Source organism: Puma concolor, chromosome D1 (assembly GCF_028749965.1).
Source record: "Puma concolor isolate L17-30 chromosome D1, mPumCon1.1.hap2, whole genome shotgun sequence".
Lineage (NCBI taxonomy): Eukaryota > Metazoa > Chordata > Mammalia > Carnivora > Felidae > Puma > Puma concolor.
The window spans coordinates 34,327,345-34,346,376 of NC_141676.1; the positions used below are offsets into that span (position 1 = coordinate 34,327,345).

The window sequence follows — 19,032 nt, forward strand, 5'->3', positions numbered from 1 at the left end:
TCATGTGTCACTGCTATTCCCAAACAGCCGTCTTTAACTCAACCCCTCTAAACACAAACAAACAAACAAACTTGTAACTCAACACCAAGCATTGTTAGAGTACTCTCAAGGAAGTAACTTCTGGGATAAGTCCCTTTTCTAATGTAAATAGTATAAAATAGAAACTTCCAAACAAGATAATTATTTAACCATATTTGCTTCATAAATGAATAGTTTGACTTAAGTGTTTTATGAAAGCTAGGGTATACCTATACATTATGGGTGTTAAGAGGCTTTGAAATTAGTGTGTGTCCTTATATTTATCTTTTCTAATTACAAAAATTTTTTAATGTTTATTTTTGAGACAGACAGACACAGAATGCAAGTGGATAAGGGGCAGAGAGAGAGGGAGACACGGAATCAGAAGCAGGCTCCAGGATTAAGCCATCAGCATAGAGCCCGATGAGGGGCTCGAACTCACAAACAATCAGATCATGACCTAAGCTGAAGTCAGAGGCTCAGCCAACTGAGCCACCCAGGCACCCCTCCTTATATTTAAATGTGGATGTATCTGATTCCCTTTGAACGATGACTGGATCCAAGAAATTTCCCACTGTTGCTCTCCTGGCCCTTTGAACTCTCTCCAGAATGAGATTGTTTATATAAGTCCAGTCCACTTTCAAATCTTCCTTGAGATAAAGAAAATTTGTAATAATTTGACTTTCAGAAATCAATAATGGCTACAATATAGCCATAGCGTAATGTCAAGGCACTCAGACTGGAATCAAGCATACCTGTGTGTTGTACAATATAAAGAAACGCTCCCCAGAATATGGGGAAAATGACCTAGCCTTTGTATACTTTCTATTCTCTCTAAAAAGAAAAAACAAATCAACTTTAAATTTCATTCGGATAGTGAATGAATATAGTGAATGTTTCCAAAATGTGTCTTCTTCTACATTTATCTCATTATCCTCCTAGAAGTAAAGATGTTAAAATGTAAGTTTACTTTTTGACAGTTTTATGAATTGAGTGGGGTGAAAGTCACTGGCAGTTACATAATATGAGTGATCGGTATATGAAATTTCATCCAAGATCTTATACCACACATGGAGACTATGCAGAAAAACTTATTTGAAGAGAAAAGCCATCAAAAGTCCTCATTCAATTTTTGTAATCATTCTAAAAATGTAACATTCCCAAACAAAAAAAAATTGCAAAAGTGTAAAATGTAATGGTTCTTGAAAGCTGTGGAATTTTATTTTATAGCAAAAAGCCACCAAAATTTTCACCTTGAATTTTTGGTGATGTCTTCATCATCCTGTAATATGGCATAGAGGCTACTGATAGATCTATGTGTTCTTCTCTAGAGCCTTGTATTTTAACTTGTTGGGTCTCTGGATCATTCTGGTATGTGCTGTCTTCTCTGGCTTAATCATGTACTCCCACTTCAAAGACTGTGACCCTTGGACTTCTGGCATTATCTCAGCACCAGACCAGGTATGTGTTCCCTTGGGGCCAGAGGAAATGGCTGAAATCAGTGTGCTTCTGGCCATCAATGAGTAATATGGGTTCTTTCTCTTTTTCCACCTGGATCTCAAGGTACTTCCTAAGCCCCAGAGAGTTGATTTATTTCCTTTCCTATTGGGTGATATACACACCAGGTTCTAATAGTGGGGAGTGACATGTAAAAAGGTATCTCACCTTGTCCTTGAAGACAAGGCCAGGGGCCAGGACAAGGCTGAGGAGCATGGAGGTTAGGCTTGAACCCATGGCTTTGGTTGTCCATGTGGCCTTTAAATTCTTTTTTCTATATGTCTCAAGGTTCATTAAAGATGCTTTATTCTCAGATTGAACAATATGACCCTTGTTTCTATAATGCTTCTGCGCATGTGTTCTCACCATAGCTTGAACACCATCAACCCAATGTACTACATGAAATGTGCTTTCAAAAACTTTATTTATATGGGGCACCTCGGTGGCTCAGTTGAACATCCAACTCTAGATTTTGGCTCAGGCCATGATCTTGCAGTAGTGAGATCAAGCCCCAAGTTGGGCTTGGGCTCTGTGTCGAGCCTGGAGTCTGCTTGGTATTCTCTCTCTCTCTCTCTCTCTCTCTCTGCCCCTCCCCTGCTCATTCTCTCTCTCTCTCTTCAAATAAATATATAAACATTAAAAAAAAAACCCTCCATTTATGGAGGATATGCTCAGGAGGAACGATCACCTCTCTCCCCTCTGTATTTTTCACTGTCCCCTCTGTCCTGCGGGGGGGGGGTCCCTCTCTCACAAATCTGGCTACAGAGTGGAACCATAATACCTACATTCTCTGAAGACCTGTTTTAAGCATTTGTTGTTAGGGTTTAACTGCTAACATTAAGGGTAAACAGATAAGGGAATGGCATACATTGCAAACATAAGAAAAACAAAACAAGTTCCTGAACTTTCTAAAGCTGATCCAACCCTTTTTCCTAGTATCCACTGCCCCTTCCCGCCCTTCCTCCTTCCCTACAGCTGGAGCTGGACCTCAGGTCCCCTGAAATTGGATTGATTATAACCTCAACTGCAAGTATGTAACAACCTTAGTCTGTGCAAACTCCTGTATTATTTTTATTTATTTTTTGTCTTTTTTTTCCCACCTTCTTTTGCTAAAAATAGACATTCTCACATTTCAGACTCTGCTGATAAGACCACTAATTCTATCTTGTTTTACCTCCAAAGCTGATGCCGTACTTTGTCATGGAGATATTTTTCACAATGCCAGGACTGCCTGGACTCTTTGTGGCTTGTGCCTTCAGCGGAACTCTGAGGTTAGTATATGGACAACACCCTGCTCTGATGATGCTGATGATAATGACAGTGGTGATGGCAAGGGCGTGAGATGACAAGGGTGATGGTGGTAGTAATCACCAGTACTTACTGAGTACTTACTGTGTGTCAGCTGGCTTGCTGAATGCTTTACCTCACACAATGTATAGAACTTTACTCAGAAAACTTTATGAAGTAGCTTGGAGCATTAAAAATAAAAACCGACAATTATCTTACCAGCTAAAGATGTGCTTATTGGGGCTTATTGGGAAATAAAAGAGAATTATAATCCAGGACAAATAAGCAGTGGCAAAGCTTTATGCACGTCTGGGGAACAAAGGAGTGGTACGCTTTATTTTAAGGAGAAAAGGACTAAGTTGGGAAGGCTGTTATGAACTAAAAGACCATTTGAACTGGGAGTTCAAAGTGTGGCAGCTTTTCATTGGCTGAGTGGTTGCTGAGGGGAAAGCTTCTCTTCCTCAAGCTGGAATAGAGAGTAGTATCCAAGTGCAAGGTCAAGTCCCTGTCTTCCTCATGGATCTGCAATTGACCACAAGTGGTAGGGCATGAGATCTCCTGCTGAAACCTCCTGACCTCATTTTAGTGAAGTTTCCCGTTACTAATTTTCTCAGAAGGTTTGAAGCTAGAGAGTGAGCGATGCCATACAATTAAAGCTTCAGGCTTCTGTCAGGGCCAGGGACTGTGATAAAGCAAGAGTGGCGAAAGTGGGGAACCAGTAACAGGCATTTGCTTTGACACAGTTGAGAGATGATGGTAACTTGAAGGGTCGAGGTAACAGTGTTGAGATCAATGTAGTATCATTACCTTCCTTTATGCCAGACCTTTGGCTCTATGAGCTCAGCTGGTTGGAAAAGCCTCACTTCCCTTCCTGGAGCTCAGTTGCAGATAATCATTGATAAGGTTTGTCAAAGGCCACTTTTAAGAGAGTAAAATGGTCAGAGTCAAAATTAAAACAATAGCAGAAGATCAAGGTCAAAGCTTTATATCTTATTCCTCAAATCCTTTGTCTCAACCCACAGAGTTAACTGCTGTTAATAATTTCTTGTCAATGAACCCGAAAATTTCTTTGCTTATGGGAACAGATATACTTTTTAGTGAATGAAAAAAAAGGATCATATTGTATATATGGTTTCATTTAAGGTAATATAATTTAGAAATCTTTCCACATCAGTAGATGTACCCTACTCTTTTTTAAAACCTGTGATTTATTTGACCAATCCTTTAATGTAAGACGTATCTAACAAATCTGTCTTAGTCTGCTCAGACTGCTATAACAGAATACCATACACTAGGTGGTTTATAAAAAAACAAAACAAAACAATTTCTTACAGTTCCCAAGGCTAGGAAGTCTAAGATCAAGGCCCTGGGAGATTTTGTGTCTGGTAAGGGCTCAATTCATGCCTCATTTATGACCATTTTCTTGTTGTGTCCTTACACGGTAGAAGGGTTAAGGGAGCTCTCTTGGATCTCTTTCGTAAAGTCACTAAGTCCATTTATAAGAGCTCCACTGACATGACTTCATCGTTCCTAAAGGCTCCGGCTCCAAATACTATCACCTTGGGGGTTAGACTTCAGCATATGAGTTGTGAGGGAACACAAACACTTAATCCATAAGGTATTACAACGTATATCTTTGTGAAATTGTGCAAGGATATATGTAGGCTACATTCCAAGAAGTAGAATTACTGTGTCCAAATACTTAATAGTTTAACCTTCTCATGGACATTGCTAAATTCAGCTGCAAAAATTCTCAACAATTTATATTCTAAAAAGAAAATACTAGAGCATCTCTTTTCTCACACTACCACCAATATTGGGTGCTATCAAACTTTTCAACTTGCCAAACAAATAGGTGAAAAATGGTAACTAATTAGGATATGAATTTAGTTGACCATAAGTGGGATTGGCTACATTTCCCTACTTTCATTGGCCATTTGTATTTCTTTTTCTGTAACATGCCAGTTTATGTTCTTTGTTAGTTTTTTAAAGTTTTCCTCTTTATATACAAGAAAAATAGCCTCTTGGCATATATCTCATGTTTTTTCATTTGTTGTTTGTATATTTGCTTTATTTCTGAGTATATGGAGATTTTAATTTATATTGACCAATTCTTTTACATTATGGTTTCTGGATTAATATTATTCTCAGAAAGGCTTTTCCATTCTATCATTATAACTAACTATCCAGACACCATTCTAGTATATGTATAGTCTTATTAAATAACAAACCTTCAAATCATCTAGACTATATGTGTGGTATAAAAACTGAAGTGGAGCTCGACACTTATTTTCCTTCTAAGATAGTAGCCAGTTGTCCCATTACTTTTTGGTAAATAAGCTGTCTTTCCATCAGTGACTTTAAATGCTATTTTTATTATATCCTACATTCTTCTATATATTTGGGACTTTTTCTGGATTTTCTTTATAGTTCTTTGGTCTATTTATCTATAATGATGCAAACACTAATAATTTTAACCACTATGCTTTAACATATGATTTAATGTCTGTTATTCATAATGTTTTTCTTTTTACAGAATTTCCCTTGATATGTAGATTTTTTTCCCCTGATTATTTTCAGTTAATTCTTTGGGATTTGATTATACAGAAATCATAATATTTGCAAATACTTTTGCGTTTTTCTTTTTTTAATAAGTTACACTTCTATGTTCACTCTCATATACTTGGGCATTGAGAACAATGGTAATAATTGAGATTAGCAGAAATTCTTATATTTGTTATGACTTTAAAGGAAATGGCTCTTGGATTTTACCATTAAATGTGATATCACGTTTTAATTTGAGAGATATTATTAACGTTTAAGAATATTCATTTTAAGTTAATAAATTATAAAAAAGAACAAAATGCATATATTTATTCTTTTAGGAATTTTTTTATCAGAGATATTAAATATTAGTAAATTATTGGCATTTTTGAAGTGGCTTTTTTTTTTTTAACTTTTGGCATATTAATATGTTGACAGATTTCCAAAACAGCAACATCCTTGAATTTATATAATGACTTTAACTTGCTTCGGTGTGTAATTCTAATTTAGTGTACTACTGAATTGTTTTTACTAATATTATTTTTAGGATTTTTGCATCAAGAACACAAAGTGATATTATTCTGTGCTGTTGAGATTAAGATCTCAGGGAAACTTTGGACAGGAAAAATTAACACTAGAGAGTCAAACACATGGAGGGGTGACACTGTAGCTTTTATTTTGCCCCTCTCTAAAGAGCTTTCCTTATTTATCTTTCCTTCTTACTCTAAGGCTGAGTCTCTCCAGAGTGGAAAACATATATTTGTCAAAAGGTAATTCCCCCATAAGAGAATGGTTGGCTCTTTTGGTCTCAAGACCAAAAATTCTAAGAAAGGGACACAGTTGGCAGTGGATGCTATGGAGAGATTACTTCTGCTAAAACCTTAAGGAGGATGTTGTTCCATATGAGGAATTAAATAAGCTTTCATGCTATTCTGCAAAGAAAACCCCAATTTCCAGGTCCCCTGTCATCAAAGTGAGTTTTACTGTCCTAAGAGTGGACTCTGGGTGGAAAATCAGAGGGAGTATCAGATTCTTTATGTGGTTTTAGTCTTTGCCCATTTCCCATCTTATCCTTTGCTCCTCTCTCCCTTACAAATTGCATTCTACTCAATCTGGTGGCTTCAGGTTGTTGAATGCAACAAGTCTTCCCTCTAGAGGTATTTAAATGTAATTTTCCCTTTGCTCTGGAACATCTTTTCCCCAATTTGCATGGGTCCTTTCAGTGCCTATCTTAATCATCATTTCCTAAGGAAAGAGTTCCCTAACTTCATATCACTTTAGGACTCTGCAAGGCGTAGTTTCATAGCATGTTGGTATTTTCCTTCATACCAACTGGGACCAATTGTGTAATTGGTTATCGAATGTCTATGTCACTGAGTATAAGGTGTATGCTTTTCTGGTTCGCCACCATATGCCTAATATGTAGAATGGAGAGATGCATAAATGGATGCATGAATGGTATGAGTGAATGATTAATGAATGGTAAATTGTACTTATTCCTGGATTAAGACAGTCAGTATTTCCTGCCTCAAGTCCAACCAAACACACACACACACATACATACTCATGCACAACCTCTATTACCGCCTGCTAACTCATTTAATGTCTTGTTCAGGGGCATTAGTAGGCATTGGAAGAAGAAATCAGAGAGCACTAAGCACAGAAACAGTTTTGAAGAGCAAGTAGGCAGGCCACGTTGTTCCCCTGAAATCCCAGGATAAGGACATGTCTGCATCTGTTTTTTGTTTCTAGAGCCCTGTCTTGTCTATTTGCTATGAAAGAGGGGGCAGGCTGGTCAGCTTTATTTAGCCTGGACTGTGTTCTTGCTTTTCTCTCCCTGTAGCACTGTGGCTGCAAGCATCAATGCCTTAGCAACAGTGACCTTTGAGGATTTTGTCAAGAGTTGTTTTCCCCGTCTCTCCGACAAGCTGAGCACGTGGATCAGTAAAGGCTTATGTAGGTACAGCCGGTGGATCTTCTACTCCATGTCATGAAATGTACATGTGGTGCATGTCAAAATCCTGCACATGCTATTCAGCACTCATTACAGGCACAAAGGCACACGGAGATGTATGAGGAATTTCACGTATGAATTCACACTTCCAAAGATATCAGGAAGGTAACGGGAGAGAATTACCAGCTAGCTTACCTTTCACCAACCTTATATTCGACACTCTTCTGTACTCCCCCTACACGCTAGATTGATCACTTCATCATCTCCCGATTATGCCTTGTATTGATCATATCCGTCCCTCTACATGGGAAGACATTCTGCTCACTGTAGCCAATCACATGGTCTAATAAAGTCAAATTCTTTCCTTTTCTTTCTTTTTTATTATTTATAATTGTCATTTACTTACTTATTTTAATTTTTTTAGTATAGTTGACACACAATATTGCATTAGTTTCAGGTGTACCACATGGTAATTTGACAAGTTTGTACATTATGCCAAATTCTTTTCTAAAGAATTTTTTATTACCAAACTCCTGGTAAACTCACTTCTAGGAATAATTGCTCTTTGCTTAATCACACATTGCATATTATGTTTACACTCACTGTAGCACTTACCATGCTGAATTATAGTTTTGCAAAACATTTCTTCTTAGGTATAAACAAATTATATTATTATTCACGTATTATAGAAAATATAGGTAATTGGAGAAAATATATGCACTTTTTGAATAAAATTATAGCTGCTTTTGCTCTTCGTTGTTTTTTCTAGGATACTATAGTGAGCATTTTCTTGTGTCATGTATGCATTATTTGAAAACATGGTTTTTTAATGTTTTCTTAATAGTCTACAAAATGGCTTACTTTTTAATTTTTATGTTGTTACCTTTTAAAATCTTTTTTCATTTTTGGTAACATTGTGATGTTACCCATATACATTAATCTATAATGGCATACATAAATTTTTACTTAATAAAGACATACAATAGAAAATTACCAAATCAAATAATACAAATTCACTGAAGTTCTTGATATATATTATGAAAAATGTTTCCAGCATGGTCCAATTAATATTTATGTGTGGCAGCAGTGAGTAATGACATATTTTTCTATGCACTTGATATCAGTATTTTCAAAAATTGGCCAACTTCATGGGCAAAATAACATCACATTTTTGCTTTAGTTTATATTTTTTGATTTATAGTGAATTTGAACATTTGTCAGATCATAACCATTTGTATTTCTGTGAAAAAATTATTTATGCTTTCTGTTTGTTGATGAGATACTAGAAATTTGTCTGTAAAATCTCTTCATGTATAAAGGAAATGTTACCTTTGTATATTGAAAAATGTCCTTCAGATTTTTTTAAATACATGTTTGATGTAAAGAAATTATATTACATAGTTTTTAAAATATATGTAACATTTCTTTTACTATTTTATCCATTTCTTTATGCTTACAAATTTGTTCCCATTAAAAACCTACTTAAATATTTCCTTATTTTTCTCTAGACTGTCAATAATTTTGTATTTCATATTAAATGTATTCAAATTATTTGATTTATGATGAGGATCTAAATTTTTTTCTAATACAGCCAATTTTCTCAGCATCATTAATCTAATATTATCCACTGGTTGTTAATATTTCAGTGATGATAATATACAATATAAGACTCTTTCATCTATAAGGATTTGTTTAAGAATATCATATACTTATTTTCATTAAGTTATTTACCAGTTGTAGGACAATACCATCTTGTCTTATACTCTAGCTTTATAGTGTTTTACTTAAAATATCTGCTAGAGCAACTCCTGTCACTTTTCTTTTAGTTTAAAATTCAAAAATTTTTCAATTGTAACTTTCCTTTTTTTCCTACAAAAACAAACTTTAGGTAATACATGTTTATATATTCTTCATATTAACTTTAAAATACTTCAGTGCACATTATGGAGCTGCACCTCTATCCCAATGGGATTGCATTAAATCTGAAAATATTTGGGGGAAGAATTGACATCTTTGTAAGCTTTCTACCTAGCAATAGTATTTTTCTATAATGGTATCATATTTTCTACCCTGGATGTTAATTACACTTATGTCTTCCTCCTTCAGCTTTTCTCTTCCTCTCACTTCTTCTCATTTCCCTTTTTCTTCTTTTCTTCTTTCATTGATATTATGAACGGGATGCTTTTTCCATAGTATCTTCTAAACTGTTCATTATGAATGTGGAACACCTTCAACTTTTCATTTATTGTGTTTTGTATCTGGTCATTTATCCAATTCTTGTTGGTTCTTAAAATTCTAATTGGTTTTCTAGTAAGTGTCTGAAAATATCGATTGTTTTATCTACTTAAATGTTCTTCTAATTTGGATTTTTTGTTTTCCGTATACTTTACTTTTTCTCGTATTTTTGTAATTTTGTTCTTTTCCTCTCCACAAAGCAAATTTCTTAACAATAGTGATTTTTAATTCTGTAACTGTGCTTCACTCCTTATATTTTATAATTATTATGTAATTATATAAATTCAATCTTACAGTAAAACTTAAATTTTTTGCAGTCCAGTGTATCATCTTTAAAGATAATGAGAATAATTTTAGAATTCCAAAATGTTTTTATTGATCAAACTTGGTTTCTAGTGTTGTTGTGAGCTTCCTTATTTTTCTATCTTATTGAGAAGTTGGAAAAGATTGCATTGAAAGTTGTTAGCCTGATTTCATTTTAAGAGTGAGTTCCTCATATTAAATATCATGTATATCATTTACTAAACCTGAAATAAAATAACAATAATAATAATAATAATAGAAAATTCATGGTACTTTCGATGTACCAGGCACTACACTATTGGATGCATTATTTATGTGTAGTCCCTTCCTCACATTCCTAGAATGTGAGATCTTTGGGGCAGGAATCACATTCTGACTTCATAGCACTGGCACTGGTAAAGTGCCTGACATATGGTCAGTACTCCATAAAAGTGAATTAATAATCATGTTGGGAACTGAGCTAGATATTTGGCTGAGAGATCATTTCAAACAGAATAAACAAAATCATTTTCTGTCCGTTTCTGTCACTGTGTCTGGGTGTATGTCTCCAACTCTTTGTCTCTTTATCCCTCGCCTATTTAGTTTAAGGGTTATAATGGGAATTGAATGTAATTTTAAGACGATCTTTAAACAAAGATGTATAAAAACAGTTGTTTTTTAAAAGGTGGTTAAAAGAACTCATCATCTTAAAAAGATTAGTAAGACCCATATGCTGCTTCACTCCTCAAGCTCCCATGGTACTGAGGCCCTGCATGAGATGCTTCAAAGGAGAGGTACTCTGATGGCCCTGGTAGGTCTCCCACATAGATATGTAAACAAATAATCATTATGCAATATACAAAGGGCCATAAAGATGACATGAATAAAGCACTAAAGGAAAACATTAGAAAAAACATTCCAGATTTGCAAACGCTGTGAGGTAAAATGTATAGATACTTTAGCCGTCTTAAAAATGAAGAGCTCTCTGAATCCCAGAAAGGTTAGGGATTTCTTCAGCTGATTTTTGATGAGTGGTCAAACCGGAATTTCTTCCCACTAATTTGGTCTGGATTAGTCCAGACCAGTGTCTTTTCCACATTTTCATGTTGCATCCACATGGTAACTTTCTTCCTGAATCCTGGAGAGAAAACACCTGGAGGCCAGATTCCAGCTCATTTTGCCTGACTGGGAACAAAGTCTCCCCCCTTACCCTCTTGGGGCTTGTGATGGCTGAGTGGCAAGGACAGTTCTCACCGAGTTCCCTTCCAGAATGGCTTCCCTCAGAGACAGTCCTGGGCAGGAGCTCAAGAAATTCCTCAAAGCCAGTTTGGATGATGGTCACGGGTTTTGTTTTCTTTCTTTCAGGTCTCTTGTTTGGCGTGATGTGTACCTCCATGGCCGTGGCTGCATCTCTCATGGGAGGTGTTGTGCAGGTAATGAAAACAAGAAAAGACACCTTTGATTTCCTAGCAACTTTTGCCCACTTTCTGTGCTAAGGTTTTGCCTATTCCTCCAAGTGCCATGAGACTCTGATACCAGTTCCGAATGAAATATGCATGTAAAATTTCAACCAAAATTGCTTTCAGAAGGGGAAACTTTTAAAAGCTAGTAATGGAAGTCAATTATGGTTCACTGCCCTTTTAAAATCCAGATCTGAGCATGTATGATCCTGAAATAAAAGCAGTAATGATAATTATCATCACAATAATAATAATAACAACTGTTATAAATGGAGCATTTACTATGTTCTAGGTACACAATCCCAAATGTTGTACCACATTTAACTTTTATCCCTTCCCTCAGGGTGGTATGATTAATATACTAACTTTACAGATGAAGAAACTAAGAAATAGAGAAGAAGTGATTGTCCCAGAGTCACATAAGTAAGGAGTGGGGAGCTGGCCCATGAGCCCACCTCTATCTGTTATCTAGGGTGAACTGCCTCTCGTACATCCAATTCCCCTTTCCATAAAAAGAAGGTAAGGAGTCCCAAGGACAATATGGTTCAGCATCTTCATTTTGTAGATAATTACAGAAAAGAGTGAAAATATCCTGCTCAGGTTTTCACAGCTAGTCAGTGTCTGAGCAAGGTTTATGGTCCAAGTCTCCTGAGCCACCCCTCTTCCCTCTGCAAATCAGCCACCTTGGAAGCAACAGTAGATAAGCCCATCTTCAGATTCTACTTCAGCCCTCTATATCCCCCTTGTATTTTTGCGTAATTTCTTTTTTTACTGTTTATTTATTTATTTTGAAAGAAAGAGAGCATGAGCAGGAGTGGGGCAGAGAGAGAGAGGGAGAGAAAGAATCCTAGGCAGGCTCCATGCCTACTGTGGAGCCTGACTCAAGGCTCGATCCCATGACCATGAGCTCATGACCTGAGCCAAAGTCAAGAGTCGGGCACTTAACCGACTAAGCCACCTGGGGACCCCATGTTTGCATAATTTCAACATCCTTTGTACTATCTTGGAACAGCATAGCTTTTCAATAAATGTTGCTTCAGCAAAGAAATGAATAAGGGTGCGTGAATAGCAATCACTGATTTTTACAGAACACATCTTAGTTTGCAGAGCTGTGCATCTGACTTGATCCTTCTAATGACTACTTATGAAGAATCCTTTCTTTCTATTTTGAGATCCAGGGAGTAAGTCAGGGAGATTGAGGGATACAATAGCTCAGTTGTCTACATAAGAAGCTGTAGGATTGGAAACCCAGTGTCCCCTCTGGTAAGCTAGGTATTTACTGTTTTATCACAGATGCTTGATAACCTCTTCCTAGTTTTTGGAGCACTTTGTTATTTGCTCATTCACACAGCAGCACTGGTAGGTTTAGTGACATCAGCAGCATCTCTTATCAGTTTACTTCCATGCATTCATAGGGACCACATATAGAAGTCAGCTCTGAGGCCTTGTGCCCCACTGCTTTCTCCCTTTTACCCAAACATTATTTACTATTAAGGAAGTATCATCATGTTGAATTTAGCAAGAATTTCAATCACTAAATGGTTCTTTTTCAGAAACGTTTGCATTTTAATCTTATTTCCAATTGAGGTAGGAAGGGCTCTAGAATACACAAAGACCTACAAGACTGGTCTAAAACAGAGCTCACAATAAAGCAGGGATGATTGTAAATGATGCTCTCATCTGCTTGTCGTTATTTAGATGGATATGCTTGGCCCACTTTCTTGATTGTTTAAAATGTATGCCCCACAGTTCACACAGTTGAGGAGAGGCTGGTTGGCAAGAAATGCAAACTCTGATCTCTTGTTTCCTAGGAGAGATATTGTTCATAGGGTGTCCCTCTCATTTCTCTAAATACGTCTGATTTAACAGGTGCAGAAAGTCAACTATAATTCCCCTATTTAATTTTCCAAACAGCTTTGCTAGATTGAACATAATGGGACAACATTCCTATTCAGGTTTTACACATGGGAAGATTGAAGCCCAAGTTTCACAGACATAAAGGATAGAGGCAGTTTCAATTCATGTTCACAAAGGCATGCCATACTCATGGTGTGTGTGTGTGGATGGTGCTAGGAGTGGGCAGCCTGAATCTTCTTCAGCAAAGGCCCTTTTACTTAGGACATTATAAAGTGTGTTCTGGAGACCTTCATTCTGTGAAATGCTCTAAGAAAGCAAATTTCCAATGTCAAGGACATTTGGGAAATGCTGCACACTCCGTGCTCCTCTCAGAAATCCACAGCCACATTAGCGCATTGAACACCCCAGGAAGTCCTAAAATAAAGAAACCTATTTTTTAAAGTTTTTTTTAAGTAATGTCTACACCCAACAGGGGGCCCAGACTCATGACCTTGAGCTCAAGAGTTGAACATTCTTCCAAGCCAGCCAGCTACCCCCAGGTTTTCTTTAAAATGTGACCATAGACCATATATAGGGAGGCAGAGGGTACAGGGGGTGGTGGTGGTGGCAGAAACAGGGGGAGGGGGCAGGTAAAAGCAGCAAAGGTCACATGTTAACTAGTGATTTGCAGAGCTCACTTTCGGAAAGGCCGTTCTATCCCTTATGCTTCTATCTTAATGACTCTCATCTAGTTCTGCTAAGGGCTGTAATGAGTTCCAAGCATGTTCTTATCTCCACTTAAGAAAGTGCCTCGTAGGTCTCCAAACAGTCCAACAATCAAATGATATGCCTCAGGAGCCAGAGAGCTCACTAACAGGGTAGGTAACAACAATTAAAGGAGGTAATAATAATAGTGGATACCACTTGAAACTAATATAACACTGTATGTTAACTAAGTGGAATTAAAGTTAAAACTTAAGAAAAAGAGAAAGGAAAAAATAATAGTAGATAGCATTTGGGGGGTACCCATTATGTGCTGTGGAGTGCTTAGTCATGATTCTGACCTTTCTCAGATTACACGTTGAATGCTCACAGGAAAACCCAGGAAGCAGGCATGGATTCCCACTTGAAATGAGAAAGATAAGGCACAGTAAGGCAACCCCCAGCCCAAAGCACATCCTTTTATTCATCACCCCCAGTTTGCAGGAGCAATTTATGTGAGATTTGCCCACTGAGGAGAAAGCTATTGGGTGAGATTTAAGTCTTCCCCCAATTGAACCCGCTTAAGAACAACAAAAACAAAGATAAAAATTAAGATTAGTTTAGTACTGTAGGTTATAGAAATGCATATCTTCAAAAGCCAGAAACTCTTGTATTTTTTTTTCTTTTTATCATGTGATGAACTTTTTATACAGAAGCATATTGGCTGATGACTTTATGAGATTGTTAATGTATTTTCCTCCACTAGAAGGGATAAACACCTTTCCTAACTTATTGATTCTCTTATTTAATAGCTAGTAAATTATCTTCCAAATTCACCAACCAGGGCAATTATGAATTCATGTTATCAATCAGCAAAGGAAATGTCAAGAATATTAAATTAAGTATTGACTTTGGGGAAGAATATCGACTTTAATCTTCTCTGCCTCTATCTTGTCAAAGATCTATCTGTGGCATTGACTTCATAAAAAATTAAACTGGAAAAACAAACATAACAATGCATTGCACCTCATCTTTCTAGAGAAAAGAATTCACATTACAGCTGGAGGGGATTTGATGGCCTCTTGGTTCTATCTATCTTTCATAAAAAAGACACTCCGAAATAGAATGTATCTGAATTAATAACAGAACGTTCACAAATTAGAGTTATGAGAGGCAGGATCAAAGTTAGAATCCAAATATTCTGACTATTAGTGATGGAATCTTTCAGGAACATTTTTTCCCTTAAACAAAATGAGCCATTATGAGAGTCTGTGTTCTTGACATTTTTTTTCTGTAGACTGCCTTTAGGAGAGAAAAGGTGGGTTTTATGGCCAAAAAAGCTAGCTTAAATCTCTTAAATCTTACCTCTCCCATTTGCTAAATGAAATTATGTCTTTAATATGTTTTCTGTCAGTGCAGTTTTCTCATCTATAAAATTCAGTTAGTGATATCTACTGAACAGGGTAATTGTGAAGATGAAATGAAGTCATTATTCTGGAGTGTCATCTTAACTACCTGATACATAGGCGGTGCCTGACAAACATTAAGATACACATAGTATCTTTATAGAGCATCTTAATCTCAGCTGTTGACCTAAGAGCCCTACAGATGCATTGAAAGAGAAAAAGGAATGCTTGGGTGGCTCAGTCAGTTAAGCGTCTGACTTCGACTCAAGTCATGATCTCACGGTTTGTGAGTTCGAGTCCCATATTGGGCTCTGTGCTGACAGCTCAGAGCCTGGAGCCTGCTTCGGATTCTGTGTCTCCCTCTCTCTCTGCCCCTCTCCTGCTTGTGCTCTGTCTCTCAAAAATGAATAAACATTAAAAAATTTTTTTAATTAAAAAAAAAGAAAAAGAAAGGCTGCACTGCAGGATAGCTGTGTGTGTGTGTGTGTGTGTGTGTGCATGTGCACATGTACGTACACATGTTCACACATGCTGGCACTCTCCCATGCTTGTTCACTTGCATGCAGATCAATGAGTGTATGTCCAAGACTCTTGGAAGACCATGGCACAAAGCTACAGGCCAATAGCAGATTAGTTTAATGAAAGCCCCTTGCCAAGTCAGTGGGCTCAATAACTTAGAGTCTAAGACATATGGAAATGCATTTGTCAAACTCCCTCAATCTCCAAAGAAAATGGAGCCCTTAAAAATGGGATATGAGATACGGAGCTATGGAATGTCCAGTGGCCTCCCCACCATGTCCCAACTTAATGTTCAACATCTGGGTGGGATGGTGGGAGTGGGGTAATGTATTATTATCAAAATGATAGAATTGTTAAAACAAGATTAGAATAGGTGATCAGTTGTGTAAGGCATGAAACATAAGGTATAAATACATTTATTTGGTACATTATAAAAAGAAAGTGTTTTTTTTTTTTTTTTTTGACAAGATAGAAAATGTATACAAATCAATGAGACCACCTTAAGGGAAAACTACTTCTATCAAATCCAAATTACCTGTGTGTATGTATACACACACACACACACACACACACACACACACAAATGTATGTATTTTTATTATTTTATACAATGCTTATCATTGAGCCCAGAAGGGAGAAATGACTTCCAGAAAGCATGCAAGTAATGAGTGGTACCAGCAGGACTAGGGCTAAATTTTATCCTGGGTCTGAGAGAGAGAGTGATCCCAGGTGGCCGTGGATTCAGGGGAGTGGGCAAATTTTTGAGATCTGTCTTGCTCCACAGGCTGCCCTCAGCATCCACGGCATGTGCGGGGGACCAATGCTGGGTCTGTTCTCTCTGGGAATCCTGTTCCCTTTTGTGAACTGGAAGGTAAGCCTCCTTCATGTCTCTCCATGATTCCCAGCTAAAACTTCATGAAGCCCAGACAACTTCTCTCTTTTCTCACTTCTCTTTGGAAAGGCCATCTCTCTGGGCTGGGAAGAAAAAAAAAAATGGTGGCTTTTTTTCCATGGTGGAACTAAACAGAAACCAAGCCCTCCTTTCTCTGACTTCAGTGAAGCCTTTTAAGAAGCTGAAAACAAGGAAAGTAAAAGCACATGACGTACTGGATGTCATGACATCAAAGTTGACTCTAGGCTTTGAAATGTTCTCCCTAAATTCAGGGTGCATATAATGAAATGTAAAAGATATATTGAATTTGGGAATAATTTAGGTTAAAGACAACTTTGAAAACCTAAAAAAAAAAGCTTTGTAAATTTCTTTTTTTTCCTCCATTTTACTTAGAATTATAACAAATTTAACTAACTTAATTAACAAATTTAAGAAGAGAGTAAACAAACCTGGTGTATCTGATAGGTAGATGTTCTTGGTTTTGCTGGTTTACAAGCTAATTGTATATTAAGTAAATGTTGGTTGGATCACTTTATAGTAAATATACATCAAAATGAACATTTATTTGAAAAAATAATATAATACTCTTTAAAACAGTTTAAAAATCATAATTTTCTCAATGTAGCAAAATTATCTTTTCACTTATTGCCATTCATACCCTTATATGCATATATTTTTTAGAGCCCTTAGACTACAAAAAACCTGACTCTGCATATTTTTAAATATACTTTAGGATTCTCAATGAAGCCTGAGTCACATGATATGTCTAATTAGGTGACTGCAGCTATCTGACCCTTCTTGGCCTCTATTCTAGATAAATCTTATGGACATAGGCAAAGAGCATGGATAGGCAGGGAGCATTTGGGAATTTGTAGTGTTTCCCTTACAGTCTTATTTGTTTTAATTTACTTTTCTGATATTGAGGTTGACAAGGATAGGTATGTTTTGGAGAGATAGTATGAGGGAAGGCAATATGACCATGAAAAAACTAATAATGAGCTACAGAATATCTTAGTCATTCTACACATTAACTTGTTATCTATGTTAGTGAACTGTGGTTCTTCCATTTAGCCCAGAAAACCACCTTGCTCTAGGTAGAGGGAGGTAAACATTACAAATTTGGGTCACCTCCCCCATCATTGGCCATGGCTGATCCTACTAATCAATCATGGCTCTCTCCACAAAATAGGGATGAAGCCCCAGAACCCTTTCAGCATGGCTTTCTAGACAGCTACCACAAATCTCTGAGGGTTGAACTTCTTGTTGAAATCCATTCACCCTTCACTGTTAGGCCAGGGGTCAGCAAACTACATCCCTCAAGCCAAATCTAACCAGCGTCCAGATTTTGGTATGGCCTGCAAGCTTAAAATGGTTTTCACATTTTTAAATTATTGGAAAAAAATTAAAAGAAGAAAAAAATTTCATGACCCATAAATATATGAAATTCACATTTCAGTGCCCAAAAATAATTTTATTGGTTATAACCACTCCCTTTTGTTTACATAATGTGTATGTCCGTTTTTGTACTATCGGGCAGAAACTGAGTAGTTGTGACAGACATTGGATGGCCCACAAAGTCTAAAATATTTTCTAACTGGCTATTTGTAATATAAATTTGTAGACTTCTGGTCTAGACCAAGGCATAAGTATTCAAGTCACACACATTGCTTTAGTTTCCCCAAACAATAATGAAGAAAACATTCTGGTCCTGTTATCAAAAAGTCTTTCCCTGAATAAACAGAGAAACTACCAACTTATTCTCTCTCACATAGAAGGCTCAACTATCTAGGCTGAGAGGATTCAGATTTTATTTTCCAGTGGCCCTGATCACTGCTAGACTGCTCTTTCTCCTTTATAGGAGAAATGACTCTGTCACTCATTGATTTTCACTGTTTATCTATCAAGAAGCATAACCCATAAATGACAAGGCTAGTAAATATGCTTGCTAATATTTAGACCCAAACAAAAAGCTCCAAGCTTGTGAGTCAGGGACTCTGCTAGAATCACTTGGAAAGAGATATGGGAGAAAGAATTTCTATATAATAGCTTATAGTGGCTGTCGATGAAAAATGACATTGTCTCCATTTTCTGAGGTTTTCCCAGGCTTCTGAAATTCTTCTACCAGGAACTGAGGTCTTAATAGGCTTCTCCACAAGTTTTGAAATATAATTGATATATGGCACTGTATAAATATAAGAAGTACAGAATAGTGAATTGACTTACATATTTGTGAAATAATTACATTGAGTTTAGCATCATCTCATATGGACAAAAAAAAATATTTTTTTCCTTGTGATGAGAATTCTTAGGATGTACTCTCTTAACAATTTCTATATATACCAGACAGGGATGTTAACTATAGTCATCATGTTGTATGTCTCTTGACGGATTAAATGGTAA

General features: G+C 36.7%; 1 protein-coding gene across 1 annotated transcript in view; it reads left to right on the plus strand.

Annotated features, from left to right (window-relative positions):
* The window catches only part of SLC5A12 (solute carrier family 5 member 12), a 46,753-nt gene that overhangs the window by 20,687 nt on the left and 7,034 nt on the right, over positions 1-19,032 (plus strand). The window contains exons 7-11 of the mRNA XM_086677793.1: positions 1,350-1,479; positions 2,698-2,786; positions 7,190-7,302; positions 11,183-11,250; positions 16,525-16,611. Coding sequence (XP_086533919.1) covers positions 1,350-1,479; positions 2,698-2,786; positions 7,190-7,302; positions 11,183-11,250; positions 16,525-16,611 — 487 coding nt within the window. The remainder of the gene's footprint in view (positions 1-1,349; positions 1,480-2,697; positions 2,787-7,189; positions 7,303-11,182; positions 11,251-16,524; positions 16,612-19,032) is intronic.